The sequence below is a fragment of the Podarcis tiliguerta genome (genome assembly GCF_965153285.1).
Source record: "Podarcis tiliguerta genome assembly, chromosome: 1".
Lineage (NCBI taxonomy): Eukaryota > Metazoa > Chordata > Lepidosauria > Squamata > Lacertidae > Podarcis > Podarcis tiliguerta.
Window position 1 is genome coordinate 60,032,363 of NC_139534.1, and position 15,523 is coordinate 60,047,885.

The 15,523-nt window shown below is 42.7% G+C and overlaps 1 protein-coding gene across 6 annotated transcripts in view; it reads right to left on the reverse strand.

The window, feature by feature from the left end:
• The window catches only part of SLC25A22 (solute carrier family 25 member 22), a gene marked incomplete at its 5' end in the record, with an annotated part of 70,519 nt that overhangs the window by 7,926 nt on the left and 47,070 nt on the right, over positions 1-15,523 (reverse strand). For 4 of the 6 annotated variants that reach the window (XM_083428264.1, XM_083428265.1, XM_083428266.1 and 1 more), the window contains 2 exons: positions 50-168; positions 11,719-11,809. In XM_083428264.1, the coding sequence (XP_083284390.1) occupies positions 50-168; positions 11,719-11,809 (210 nt within the window). The remainder of the gene's footprint in view (positions 1-49; positions 169-11,718; positions 11,810-15,523) is intronic. The other 2 variants (XM_083428267.1, XM_083428268.1) reach the window with 1 other exon arrangement.

The window sequence follows — 15,523 nt, forward strand, 5'->3', positions numbered from 1 at the left end:
CTGCTGCTGCATGGGCATGGTGAGGAGAGAAGAGAGACAGGTGAGGTACCAATTCGGCCTGCATCCTGCAGCTGGATTTTGAGCATCTCCATGGGAGTGGTGACAATCACCTGGCAGGTCCCTGCCCCACAGCCAGCCAGCATTTCCTTAATCAGGGTCAGCTTCTTCCTGACAAAAAGATAGGAAAGAGAGGGAGAGAGAGACAAAGAAAAATCAGCTGATTGACCCCAACTGGGTTAACCTGCCTCCAGGCAAAGCAACAGCCAGGCTTGTTTCTCTCTGTGAGAAGCCCTGTCTCTGTCACTTATGGATCACAGAAGGAACGAACCCTGGGGAATGTTAGTCATCAGACATGCCCAATTTTGACTTGATTGGTAATGAATGCAATGCAGTAAAAAAAGGCTGGAGGTAACCAAGTGACTTAAACTATCCAAGGCAGTGAAGAGACACTCAAGAGAAAGAAAAAAATGGTGTTGGATACCCAGATGCACAGTGCTGAATAATACACCACCAAAGACCAGCTTTCACCACAACCAAAGCCATTCTTTGGTGAGAAAGTCTCCCCAGAAGCTCAGGGAAATGCAGAAGCTTTGCTTCTGATCCAGTGAGCATCTGTTGCCATTGTGCTCCTACAAAAGGTACAAGCAAGCTAAACAAGTATAATCCCCCAGGCACTTAGGCAAGCAAGGACACATCCAAAGAAAATGAAATTGTAAACACTGCAGGGGAGGGGGTGCAGCAGAGAGAATTTCCAGAAGACTAGTTGTGTTAGTATGGACCAGGCAAAAATGTGAAGGTTGGTGGTCAACATGGGGCTATTCAGGGGCTCATCTTGCAAATAAAACCTCTCTGATGGCAAGCAATTCATCTATCCCTGATCTCAGATCCCCAGCAGTAAACCCAGAACACATTCAACGGCTTTCATCAATTCTTCTCATAATGATTCATCCTCTGTCCAAATATAAGACATATAATCCACAGGCAGAACCATCACTGTCATACCAAAATCCATTGGCCAAGGGGAGAAAGCAGGAACTATGAAGGAGGAAAGCTACTGTGCAGCAGTGGCTTGTGAGGCGATGTGGGGATGCAGAGAGGCAATGCACCCACCAGAACAAGCATAGGACAAGTTGAGCTGAGCTCTGGAGCAACTGCGGCCACCCCAGAGCTCCCCCAATCTTGCCACTACTGTGATTTTATTTAATTGTATCTATTTTTATCTATTTTTTGTTTTATGGTGTAAACCACTTTGAGACTATGTGGAATAAAGCAATAACATAAAGTTGTTGCTGGTGTTGTAACAAAGTAAATAAATAAGATGTTCATTAGGTTCTTTAAAAGGCAGAGATGGGGAACACATGGTCCTCCAGAAGATAATGGTGTTACTAGACCACAACTCTCATCACCCCAACCATTGGCCGTAATTTCTGGGACTGATAGGAGTTGGAAGTCCAACAGCATCATTGATATCTGGAGGGCCACACCTTCCCCACCACTCTTTAAAAGGGATCACAAACTGGACAGCCTAAATAACCAAGTGCCTAAGACAGATCAAAGGCAAAACAAATCAGAAAGAATTGGGGATCTGAAATGACCTGTCCACTTTTAGTCCCTTAAACCTGCAGGATATTAAACATCTCATTTATAATGGGAGTCCATTTAAAACAAAACAAAACAACCACATGACACTTTGCCTGCAGTAGAAAACAAAGGCAGAGTCCTGCATGCGCATGTGGAGCTGTATCACTGGACCACACTCTCCTGCGCTGCTTCCTATTAATTTGCAGCATTAAGGCAGGCAGTAAGATTTCCATTTACTAGAAGGTCACACATTAAGTGAGAGAGAGAACAGTTTCTCACTATGTCCCATCCAAATTCCCTGGCACTTTCCACTCTGGAATGATGCAATTGTCTGATGGAGCTGTGCAGAATCTGTCTATGTGTTCAGCACCATTTACTCAACTGAAAACTATTTCATCTAAACCCAATTAATCAAGAAGTTGGTAGTCCTACTGGAGGTGTGGGGGAGGGGAGGTCACCTTACAACTGCTCCATTTAGACCAGTACTCAGGTTTAAGAATGATTTAAACTGGATATCAGGCTTATCTCTATATGGCCTTTCAGGTAGCCGTCCACCTTGCTTACTTGTATTAGCAAGGTTCAGATGCCTGCTTGAAGATCCACCCATGAAGGCATTTCCCAATGGCTGCTTCCTCCAGCAATTATGCTGCTTCTATGAACAGACACATTGATTCAGCACATTATCACTAGCATCCCACAACGTGAGTATGTCAATTGCTATGACGGTCGCTTCTGACCAAATGGAGAGGCAGGATTGGCATAGATGGGACAGCAACCATTGCACATAACTAGGCAATCAAAAGTGAAAACCCTCCCAACATCTGGGGGATCCTGTTAAGATACTTCCCATTTAACATCCTGCGTTGCTGCTACAACAATACTGGGAAACTCCTGTCTAAGAAGAAACTGCTGCTATTGCAATAACCAAATGTACTGCAGTGCTTTGAATTAGTAGATTATCTGACACATTGAATCCCAGCAGTTTGCAATGGGAGGGATAAGGATAAACTTATGTCATCACTTTAGTTGCCCACAGTAAGGAGAAAAACATCAGGAAGCAGCAGGCTATGTGAATTTGGTTTAAAGCCCAAAGAGATCCATATGAAGGAGAAAAATCTCTTTACGAATACGGAAAATTCTCCAGACACAAAACTGCTCAGTTGCTGTACTTCCTCAGGAGATTTAGAACAGCCAAGGATCCTGGCCAATGGACGGCAACTTGCCCTAACAGCTAAAGGTGCAAACGGCGGCCTGTCAAGTTTACTCCTTCCAATCCAAGCACAACAGCTTTGAAGCTTAGCATCTGTGAACCGTCAACAACTTCAACCCTGTGGAAAAAGTCAGGTAGCATAAAGTTCACCCCCCTTGCCTAAGGGAACTGCCACTGCTGAAAGCTTCCTCCAGTACTTTGTTGACTTCCCTAAAGATACAACAGAATTGCTTCAGGGAACTATAGGCAGTTAATTTCTCAGACTGCATGGCTGCTTTTTGGATTCATCCTCCTCTCATCTGAGGGGATTATCGGTGTAAGGCCACAGTGAAGATTATTAAACCACTAAATATAGATTTCTCCTTTGAGAACATAGGAAGGAATTTTTCCATATCAAATCACATTGGTGTGAAGGGAAATTAAAGAGCTGTTGACATTTCCCCCAAACAATTCATTATTGCAGTTGACTAGCTACATGCATGTAGAAGTGGAATCTGGTAGGGAGGGCCTCCATTTTCTATACAGTCATACCTCAGGTTACAGATGCTTCAGGTTGCGCGTTTTCAGGTTGTGCACCGTGCTGAACCCGGAAGTATCGGAATGGGTTACTTCTGGGTTTCGGCACTCGCACATGCGCAGAAGCACTAAATCGCACATTGCGCATGCGCAATTGCAACCCGCGCGTTGCAGGTTGCAAACACTGCGGGTTGCGAACATGCTTCCCACACAGATCACATTCACAACCCGAGCGTCCACTGTATTCTTTCTCCGCCCCTCAAAGCTCTTAGCCACCTCACAAATTTAGGAGAAAATGTGGATATCTACAGGGAGTTGCTGCTTTAGAACTTGAAGTGTAGGGGGGAAAGTTGGTGGCAACCCTTTGAGAAACATTCTCAGTATATATGGGGTATATGCTGCAGTCACTTTTTTGAAGGTCTCTAAAACAAGAGACACAAACTTAATTTCTACGTCACAGTGAGTAGAAGATAGTGCATAGTCTACTAGTGGACAACTGGCTTATTTCTAGCAGAACGCAAAGCACCTGCTGGTTGCTGGGATATTTGCAGAGAATACTAAGACTAGGTAGATCTTTGTCTGATCTAGCAAGGCGACAGTTTCCATTTTAAGCAAGAGTATATAATCAAGATCAGTAAATACAGTGAAGTAAGGTGGCCAATACTAAATTATTCAGGGTCATTAAAACAAAACAAGATTGTGAAGAACTCCAAACAGACTGAGCTAATGGGCAGTAATATGGCAAAGCATTTCAATGTATACAAGTGTAAAGTGATGCATGTTGGGTTAAAAAAAAATCTTAATTTCACATAAATGTTTATGGGGTCTGAACTGGTGGTGACAGACCAGGAATGAGACCTTGGTGTCCTAATGAATAGGTTTCATGAAGATGTTGACTCAGAATGCCACAGCCGTGAAAAAGGCAAATGCCATGCTAGGGACCATTAGGAAAGTAAGTGAAAATAAAACAGCTGGTATCATAATGCTGTTATTCAAATCTATGGTACTATCGCATTTGGGATGCTGTGTACACTTCTGGCCATGCAGAAAAGGGCAGCCCAAATTATCAAGGGGCTCCACTATGAGGAATGGAACTCTTTAGTTTAGGGGAAAGCTGAGTAAGAGGCAACATGATAGACACTTAAATAATTTATTTATGGTATGAAGAAAGTGGGTGAAGAAAAGTTTCTCTCACACACATAACACTAGAACTCATGGACATCCAATGAAGCGGAATATTAATTTTTTCCAGACTTCACGTCTCCGCTCCTCCACATGCAGCTGCTGGGTGACCTTGGGCTAGTCACACTTCTCTGAAGTCTCTCAGCCCCACTCACCTCACAGAGTGTTTGTTGTGGGGGAGGAAGGGAAGAAAGGAGGAGGAAGAAAGGAGGAGGAGGAGGAAGAAAGGGGGAGGAAGGGAGAAAGGAGAATGTTAGCTGCTTTGAGACTCCTTCGGGTAGTGATAAAGCGGGATATCAAATCCAAACTCCTCCTCTTCTTTTTCTCTTCTTCCACAAGAGGCAGTGATGGCCTCCAAATTGGATGGTTTTAAACAAATTTAGCCAATTTCTGTTGTGCATTTCTGTTCTCCAAGCAAAATAGAACACAAAGCAGGAAGTGGGGTGGTTTAAAGATATCGGTTTCCCTGCTGATTTTAATTACGTCCACAAAGAAACAACTAATGCAATAATGCTTAGCAGCTAGGCAGAGAAAGAGCTAAAATCAGCAGCTTTCCAGCCCCACTCTAGAACAACAAACAAAGTGAAGGTCAAGATAAAAAAGCAAAGTTATGTGATACCACAGGAAGGAGTAAACTTGAGTGATGATATGGTACCGAAATGCAGCAATATTTTCAAATGCTTGAAAGTGATTTTGGAAAGCAATGCTTTTTAATTAGAAACGTCGAGACACAGTAGCCAACATGAAATTCATGAGATGAGTCAGGCTTCCTTAGAGTGATGATGTTCTTTACTGACAGTGTGTAGAAGTCATAGCTATGTAATGCAATATAGCCTGGGAATAATATAACTTGCTTGCTTCATTCATGATGGTCATTTTCAAAGTCTTGTAAGTAAGTATCCCTGTGGCAAAGTTTGCCGTACTGAAATCCTATGCATGTTTACTTGGAAGCAATCCCACTGGGTTCAACAGGGCAAATTTCCTTGTAAGTGGATTTAAGACTGCAGCCCTAGAACACTGAAGACGTGCATCTAGTAATCTAGTACTGTAATTTTAAGCATTTCCCTAAATTATAGCAAATCATCTTCTGAAATGATGGAACAGGTGGGCTGCTGTGGAAAAAGAACTTGTTACTACAAGTGTACTGTGCCTGGAAAAATAAAATTAATTGATTGTTCAACAGAAAACTCATCTCCATGACTTGAAATTGTTGGCGGAGCATCTTACATTGTTTTGCTTGCTGACCGATCTACAGCATTTTTTTATAGTCATTTTGTTGTTTTGATATACTGTTTACTGCTTTTGGAGCCTTTGGGCTAAAAATAGGGTTGTTGTTTTTTAAATAAAAAGAGTAGCCAGACTTACTGCCACACTGAAATGGGCAGAAGAAAGAGGAGCAGCTCCAAATTTCAGATAATTCCCATAGTCTAAAAACCTATTTTCTTATTCAACAGACACACTATAGATTATGTGCGATAAACTAAGCCATTGTTGACCTTCTCTTGTTGAACAATGCAAAATCTAGTTTTAAGTACCCCTGTAGTTTTTTGTAGATTTAATTTGATGTTAAATTTACAACTCTGAAGCAAGTGATGATTTCCCATCCTTTGAAATGGGAATAAAAATAAAGTAGCGGATTGCTCATTTATGCAGAAAAAAAACAGTTTGTAAATGACAATGAAAATTAAAAGAAAAACGAAATACCCCTGTTGCCTATTCTTAGTGGCTTCTGGAACCCACAGGATCATGAGAAAGTCCATCAGCCGGGGGAGCGGGAAGGGATTAGAAGCGGGGTGTAAGGAATTGGTTGGCTTGAGCCACTAACAACTTATAGTATTCTTAGGCTTATAGGAATGTACACCCTGAATATTAAAAAGCTCACCACTCTGCATTACATGGGGAGGTTTTTATATGGAGGAAAGAAAAAATAAACATTTTCTGTTCCCCACTATCCCAGTTATACAACAAGACTCCAGGTTTGGGGCTAGTACAATGGGAGAGGTTCAGAAAGGTGAACAATTGTGGTGTGTGTGTATTTTCCCCTCCCCTACTAAAAACTACCACCATGAGCCACAAACAGTGCTAAGGCTGCTGTTCCAAGATGACTAAGATCCCTGAAAATGAGCGCATCTGATGATACACTGCAACATTTTGTTGAGCTTCCCAGTAAAAGAAAGATCCCTGTGTTCTGTCCCATCCTTCCAAAGTTCTGTCACATTGTAGTGAAGCATTAGGGAACCTTTTTGGCCCAGTGGGCCAGACCTTTATCTGTCCCCACCCCCATGGGCCAACTTTGATAGATGGGTGGGGCATTATGACATCAAAATGATGTCAGATGCTTGGCAGGTGGATTGCCCCACCGACCTTTAAAAGACCCTTGCACAACACTTCCTGAGCTCCAAACAGCCATCTGGTTGTCAGGCACTGGGGAGTCACAGCTCAAGGGGCTTTGCTAGCCCTAAATTCATAGCACTGTATGAGGAGGAAGCAATTCTGTCAGGAACAGACTTGATCTGTGGTGGTTAGACTCATGTGAGGCAGGAAAAAACTGCCCCTTTCCTAGTGGTGTCTCTGAATGCACATTTGTAATTTCCCCCACATAACTGAATAGCTCCCACAAGGAAGAGAAATTGACTGCATCTGGAAACACTCTTATATCTAGGACAATTTGGAGACACTTGCTTAACATCACCGCTCTACTGTCCATGAAATTCAGCTGGTTCTACTTTTGCACTTGTGAGCTGCAATGCTTAATGAAGACATTAAATTTCAAGCCACAACACCAGTGGATTTTTGCTGCCTCTGCAGTCTCTTTACAAAAGCTGCAATAGCATTAACAGGCTGAGTGCTAATGCATTTCCTATCTCTGTGTACATATATAACACATGGTGAATATGCAGTGCTACCATTTTTATCCTTATGCAAACATATCTAGGATGCTGCAAAGCAGTCCCTGTAGCCAGATGTTTTTACCAGGTAAAACTGGTTCCACAGAACTGGACCTGCATTACAAACAAGCCACTTAACGTCCACAACATACTAATAATGTCTGCCAAGAAAGGAACTTAAGTACTTTTTCGTGTATAAGCTGAGATATTTTTATTTAAAAACTATGTTAAATTTTGGTGATCGTCTTATACACAGATAGTGCATAGGGGGGACGTGTGATTGGTTGCTGCCGGGAGCTGGAAATTGTCAGCAGCTACTTGGCGTGTCACTGGTGGCTGCGGCAAGGGCTGGTGTTGATTTGGTGTCGCTGTGGTAAATGGGCGGCTTTAGTGGTGCATGCGAGTGGCAGCATATGTCAGGCGGGTGTGCGATTTCCAGAAATCTCCCCCCCAAAAAGCTCAACAACTCTGAGCAATCTGAATTTTGAGTCCCCCAAAATAGGGGATGTCTTATACATTCATCCTACAAGCAATTTGACCTTGGAGACTGTCTTCAGTGGTCATTTTTATTGTAAATACATAGGCTGTGATACACAAGTGCTTGTGGGCCAGGAAATTAATAATTAGGACTACATACAGAAAATGTTTGAGAAGGAGTTATAACACTATTAGGCTAATAACTATGCAGAGTGTTAATGGGACCATCTGAAAACTATCAAATAGTGGTCTTCATAACACAGCTACAGAACTTCAAATGTGGGTTATAAACACATTAGAATGAGAACTGAAACTCTGTGTGGACCTTCTTAGGGCTTAGCCATGTTTTCTAAGATAGAGTAAATTGATATTCTTCATTCAGGCTACTATGCCTGTTCTTTCTGGGGTGGATCAGGGGGAAACTACAACTTTCTACTCCCACCACTTGAAATTCGGGCTGGCATTGTTACAAACTGAAATTTTTATAACTTTTGGGCTGAACTGAGAAATGAAAACAAGACCAAACACAGCAGGCATAGAGGTGATGCTGCCTGTGGACTGCATCCAAGCAGCTTCTCATTTCAAAGCATAGTGGTATTTCTAGGCTTGAAAAGGTAATATATATTTAGCCTTCATTGTTTCAGAGAGTGCCTTGAAAAAGCTTGAGGGTATCTGTGTTTGACAGGTTCAATAAACAGAAAGCATTTCTACCTTTATTATGTTGCACTACCCAAGAGGCTACTATTTTTATAAATAAAAAAAGACAAGCACCTGTGTTTTTAGGATTAACTACCTTTTTGCAAAATTTTGCTGTGATGCAAGCTCTCAAGCTCTCAGCACATAGTGATGGTCAGAGTGTTTAGCATATGTACCTTTGTATAGGGAAAGGTAAAGGGACCCCTGACCATTAGGACTAGTCGTGGCCGACTCTCGGGTTGCAGCACTCATCTCGCTTTATTTGCCGAGGGAGCCGGCATATACCTTCCAGGTCATGTGGCCAGCATGACTAAGCCACTTCTGGCAAACCAGAGCAGTGCACGAAAATGCCATTTACCTTCCCGCCAGAGCGGTACCTATTTATTTACTTGCACTTTGACGTGCTTTCAAACTGCTAGGTTGGCAGGAGCAGGGACCAAGCAATGGGAGCTCACCCCGTTGTGGGGATTTGAACCACCAACCTTCTGATCGGCAAGTTCTAGGCTCTGTGGTTTAACCCACAGCGCCACCCGCGTCCCTTAGTATGCCAAAAGGCTAAAATCACCACCAAAGCCCAATATGTTGGGAAATGTGAAACTGATTTTAAAAACACAACAAAATAAAACTGAAATGCAGCTGCAGATGCTCTTCTAGAAATTTTTGAACTAGAATTTTTTTCCTATATTAATTTGCATTGACAAATGTTCAGTTTTCTTTGGAAATTGTTCTGGTGCCCTAGAGAGTGATCTAATTTAGCTGGTTCGCTTTACTTGTATTTAGTTAATGAAGCTAAACTCCCATCCTTACCTAATACAGTGGTACTTCTGGTTAAGAACTTAATTCGTTCTGGAGGTCTATTCTTAACCTGAAACAGTTCTTAACCTGAGGTACCACTTTAGCTAATGGGGCCTCCCAGTGCTGCCGCGCTGCCACCACGCGATTTCTGTTCTCATCCTGAATCAAAGTTCTTAACCCAAGGTACTATTTCTGGGTTATTAACCTGAAGTGTCTGTAACCTGAAGCGTCTGTAACCCGAGGTACCACTGTATTGTATTTGCAACTGGCATTTGCAACTGAATTGTATTTGCAACTGGCATTCATTCATCATTACTAATGAACTTATGGAACAGAGTATTTTCCACAGAAAAATAAGGCACTGGGTAATCTTCTGCCCCACATTGCTGTCTACAAGGGAAAGGTTTTCTTATCTGTATACTTAACCCCTTTATGCCTTTGACCATTTTCTCGCTAACTGCTTCCCCATCCAAGAAACAAGGCATTCAAATCCTTTCTCCTGCAGGTAGGCAAGCAGGCGAAGTGGAGCCTATTTTGAGTGAAGGAGGGGACAGCCTAAAGAGATGGGTTAATACTCCTGCTGAAATGAGATTTGCATTCCACCCTTGGCCACAATCCAGCTTTTAAGAAATGGCATTTGTAATCTATTTCCCAGGCCCTGAATTTTGCATATCCAAGTTTAAAGTGAATTTTAAGTGCCTTGCCTTGGTGAAACATCATTGGTGAAGGCCATTGAAACAATTTCAATGAGATTCCCAAAGGCAGTCTCCAGAGAATACACCTCTTGTATCATTTTGCACAAGGCCATTCCTCAAATAATATATTGGTAAAGAATGAATGAATGAATGAATGAATAGATGATAAATAAATAAAGCAGTTTCACCTCTGTTTGTTAGTGCCAAACTTGCAATTCTTCAGCAGCTAGAAACAAAGGACCTCTGAGAATTAACACATGAATAATCACAGATACTGCCTTTGTTTTTGGATATTTTCCCACATTTGGTAGCAAAGTAACCTTGGCTGAGATGCAAAGGAGTCCTTTCAGTCAGCAGCCTCTCACTTTCAATTCCCGTGCATCATCTTGATCAAGTGTGCAGAATGACACATCTACTCTGTTGTATAAAGGTTCTGTGAAATTCAGATACACCTCTACTACCCAATGCCTCTTTTTGATCATCCAAAAGTAATAGTGAGGTAATACCTTTATTGGTTTCAGCTAAGGGCCAAATGTGACTATGATGCTTTAAATATGCAAATTAAATGTGTTTGAAAATGTATAGGTGTGGTGTTTCCGATCAGCATCATGACATGCAGGGAGAGGGTAGGTAACCTTTTGCCTCTGCAAAAAAAATATCTCAGGTCCCACCAAATGCTGCAGACAGAAAAGTATTGTCACTGTCCCTTTGAACATATAAAAGGCAGCAGTTACTGGGGTTGTCATCTCTGGTAGGAGGACTTCATGGTATGCACAGTGTCCTGCAAACAATCCAAGGAAATTGCCAAGAGAGTGTGTGACAATCAACCTAGAAATGCAATTGCGTCTTTCCTAGTCCAGGAAAAGCTCCACAATTGGCCTTGGGCAAACAAGATATTGAATATTGCGTAATCTCCTTTGCAATTATTTCTGAAAAGCTTAACATTTGAACCCCAAAATGATCTCTCTGTGATGAGCTACAATGCATCAATCATTACTGAAAAAACCAGTCTACTCAGATGCCAACTTTGTTCTCAAAGGAGAGCCCCAATGGGACCAGCAGTCATTCTCTGCATTGGCTTCTCATTTGCGGAATGCTCTCCCCAGGGAGGCTCACCTGGTACCTTCATTATACATCTTTAGGCCCCTGGCAAAAATGTTCCTCTTCAACCAGGCCTTGGACTGATTAACATTCTTTGTCCTTTTAAATGTGTTTGTAGGATGGAGGGGCTATTGCTTTGCTTTGTTTTTATTATGCATTTTGTGTTTTTATTTTGTATTTTGTATTTTTATGTTGTGAACTGCCCTGAGATCTTCAGATGAATGGCAATATATTACTTTAATAAATTAGTAAGTGAAAGGGAATAATATTGTCTTGAGCACTGGTCTCTACAAAATAGGGACAAGTCACCTCAAACCAAATACTAGTGCATCCACCAAAAGAAAGAGAAACACTTGTCTGTGGTATAAATTAAATGTGTCAGTGGTATCCCATTGTTTTCAAAGCAGGCGCAGTCAAGCAGCTGAATACTGCACTTGACTCAATGGCAACAATACCAAGTACTATGGACAGCTGCCTCAGTGCACCCACACTGGAAGCAATGGGGTGCCATCAAAATATCCCAGCCATGCCACCCCTCCTAGAAACCATTATACACAGTGCCCTGTATCACACTCACCCATCTTTGGCCAGATGATGCCGGAAGAAATCATTGGCAGCTAGTTTGATGGCTTTTTCTGGAGTCACTAGTGTCAGATTCACTGCAGCACCTGGGCAAGAAATATGCAGAACAGAATGTTAAGAGAATTAGGGAAGACTTAAAAGCTAAAAAATTGTGTTTTCTTGGTGACCATCAACCTCACCCAGAAAACTGAGCTGGAGGAGATAAGGCACTGTAGAATCAACAGAAGCTAGAAATGCAGACCAATTCTAGGAGCCACACCAGAAAGAAAACGTATGCTATGTTGGAAGCCAGTGGTGGTACCCATTTCCATCCAAACCAATGTTTGCTACTACATTAGCAATTGCCTCCCCTGCCATACTGTGGCATAGGATTCATTCAGTACTAACTGGGACCATGGGTGCACTCCATTCAGATGGGACAGGGAGGAGGGTCTTTCCTCTAGTGGGGCAGAGCCAGCCAGTCCACTGCCAGCAATCAGATGCTGCTTCAGTTGCATATGCACAAACTGCTACTTGCCCTGCACCATCTAGATCAGAACCTGTGGCCCTCCAGATGTCGCTGGTCTACATCTCCAATAATCCCTGCCTATTGTCCATGTTGCCTGGGGCTCATGGGAGCTGAGAGCCCAACAACTTCTGGAGGGAACAGTCCACCCTGAAAAAAGCCCTCCTTCAATAGCTCAAGGCTTAGAAGGAGTCGTGAATTTTTCTCTTCCAGAGGCATGCCTCTCTTTCCTCTGCCAACCAAACAGGTTACATCTGTCAAAAAGTGTTAAAAGGCATTGCTCCCTTTAACATACTATGCCCTGACCCAAAGGTCATGCACATTAATGGAGCACACCTCAATTTTGGGGGGAAAGGAAGAGCTAGGAGATGGAAACCCTGGTTAAATTCTCACCTCAACCATCTGTTCACTGGGTAGCCTTAGACAAGCCACTGTCTGCTTCACACACACATACATCCAGCGGAAATTAAGGTACTCATCTACTTTATAGAATTGTTGTAAAAATTGCTGAGTTCATGTATGCAAAGCACTTTGCTAAGTATTTATTTTGCACCACAAAAGAGAGAGAGAAGTATTTCCTGTAGGAACTCTGCATAAGCATCTCTACTTAATTAACAGCATACACTGACCTAACTGTGACCTCAAGCTCCGTTGTTCAGAACTAAAACTTGCCTCAGTTCAAAAAGTGTTCAATCTATGCATCCCTATCAGGGTCAGCATCAGGGGTTGGCAGCTAGTTTGCAGCATACCATACCAAAGCACCCTTTCTCCAGTTACAACAGTAGGCACACACCCAACTCTGTCCTCTGGTATGTAAACAGCACGTGACGTTCACATGGTGAATGTGTGTACTCTATTATTGGGAGCAACAAACAGAAAATCCCTCTGAAGGCATTACAAACTGTGTGCTGCTCTGGATAACAAAGGAAAGCAGCATTAGCGACACTAGAGTGACCCATGCCACTGAGGTCACTTAGGAACGGGAATCCAGTTTCGGCCGCTGCTTTTCCTCCATGAGAAGGATGACCTCTCGTTTGCTTGTTTCCCAACTATGCAGAATTCACAGAGTACTTTGCATGACGAATGGCCATCTGCAGTAGATTAGGGCAAGAGCCATCTCCTGAACAATCTCTTCCTCTAAAGGTTGCTTACACTTGAGATTCAGGGCCAAACTAGACATGGTGCTAAAGGCATCCCTGGGGTCAGGAGTCAGAACAGCTCTGAAGCCCTCACCCAACAGGGAACCACTGCCACCCACTGGAGCCCTGTTTCTTCTCTTCTTTGCTGTTGTCACTTCTTCACCTGGCCCTCTAAGCTAGCAGGAGCAAGGAGGAGAAACATCCACCTCATCTTGCTTTGCCTCTCCCCTCTAGCCAGCTGGGCAGGCTGGGCCCCAAAGGGAAAGGTCATGGGAATGGGTATTAGCAGGAGAAGTGGGAGCTCATTCAAGGAGAGTGGTTGAGCGTAGAGCTGGCACTGATTCCTATCATCTAGGTAAGGCTATCAAAGACTGGCATATTCTTTCTTGCTAAATGTAAAGGTAAAGGGACCCCTGACCATTAGGTCCAGTCCTGACCGACTCTGGTGTTGCGCGCTCATCTCGCTCTAGTCACTCTCCCACTTGAACTCTTTTCAGCATACAAAAACTTGGTGCACTATATACTAATACTAATGAAACAGCTTCTGGGTCAATATTTTTGTATCTCAAATGAATTAAAGTCAGGAAAAATGTATTTCCAGATAAAAGGTCAATCTGTGATTTTCTTCTAAATCTTTAATGTTTTCAGCAAAGCTGCTTGATGGGGGAAGGGGGGGAGCTATAATAATCCTTGTCCTCAGTAACCCAATGTGGCTGCAAATCACTGGAGAAAGACAAGCACACCTCCACTGACTCCCAGTATATTTTAGTCTCCGAAATGCAGTCCTCGGCATACAGGCCAGGGGTGTTGATGCTAGACGTTGCCTAATTTACTAGGGTTGAAATGTAGAATTGCTCATAAATAAGGCTGCCAGGCTTCAGACGCCAGCAAATGACTGGGAGGCAGAGCAGACAGTCACCATAAAGCCAGCATTTTACAAGGTTTTACTAAGGGCCCCATAAACCTTTGATAGATTGACTACACATCAAGAACAACTATCTGGTTGATTTGTTGCTCTCCTAAAATGTTTCATGTATTCCTTTCCATTTAACAAAATCCTAAGGCATTTCTCATAAAATATATTTTATTATAAAATATTGTTCTATATACATCCTTCTCAAGCAAAGTAGTACTGTTTAATTTGTTGCTTTAATTGGTAATGAATCAACACTGGGAAATTTTTGCTAACCATCAATGTGCTTGTACAAGTCAACCAGTTTAAAAAAAAAAAGTCAACCATATGGAAGCATTAAATATTAGAAAGAAACCAGATAGAATGTGTGGTTTTTCTTCCCTTCTGCATCAGTCATCTAATTTCCTGCCATACATTTGCAAATGCAACAAAGGTTCTACTTTTGTTATCAGAATATATTACCAAAAATATATGCAGTTGTGTATAGGCAATGTCCTAATCCACACAATTGTGGTCAATGAATCTGAGGGTTATGAATATTTTTGCACCTATCTGCATTTATCAGGCTAAAGAGAAAATAAACTTCAGCAGAGCTGATGTTTGACGCAAGTGGGATCAGCGTCAATGTACTACTGCATGCTGCTGGAGGACACAATCGGAGAGGTTATAGAACAGCCACAAAGTGTATAAATATACTATGTATTGAAGTTAAATAAAGCCTCATTATGTTCCATCCAGCAGCTAGGAATAGTCTGCCTGTTACAGTGGGAGCCTGGGGATGACGTTGAGGGTATTCTTAGTAAGAAGGCTGCCTGCCTTGGGTGGTCTGTGCTGCTCCAGTTCTGTGCTGCAGAGACCATTTGGCAAAGGTTTGGCCCTGGCACACTCACAACGCAAAAGGAAACCGATGCAGAGCAAACTGGAGGGAAGCTTCATGCCCTCAGTGTCCAAGGGCTCACTAGAATAGGAGCTGCCATCCATTGCAATGCAATGCATCCAATGCAAACCATTTCTGTTTTGTACATCTATATTTTCCCACGTGTCCAGAGCGGGCACATGACGAACGATGAGCTTGACACTAAGTAAAATCTCAACTGCTTGCTTGTTACAACGGATTTGTCAGAGCTGACACAAAACACAGCCGTTTGCTTCCCTGTCTAGGGACTGCTCTCCACTCAACTGCTCAACCAGCCAATCCTAATGCAGCTTCCACTCCACGCATCTCTGTCTGTCTGCCCACCAC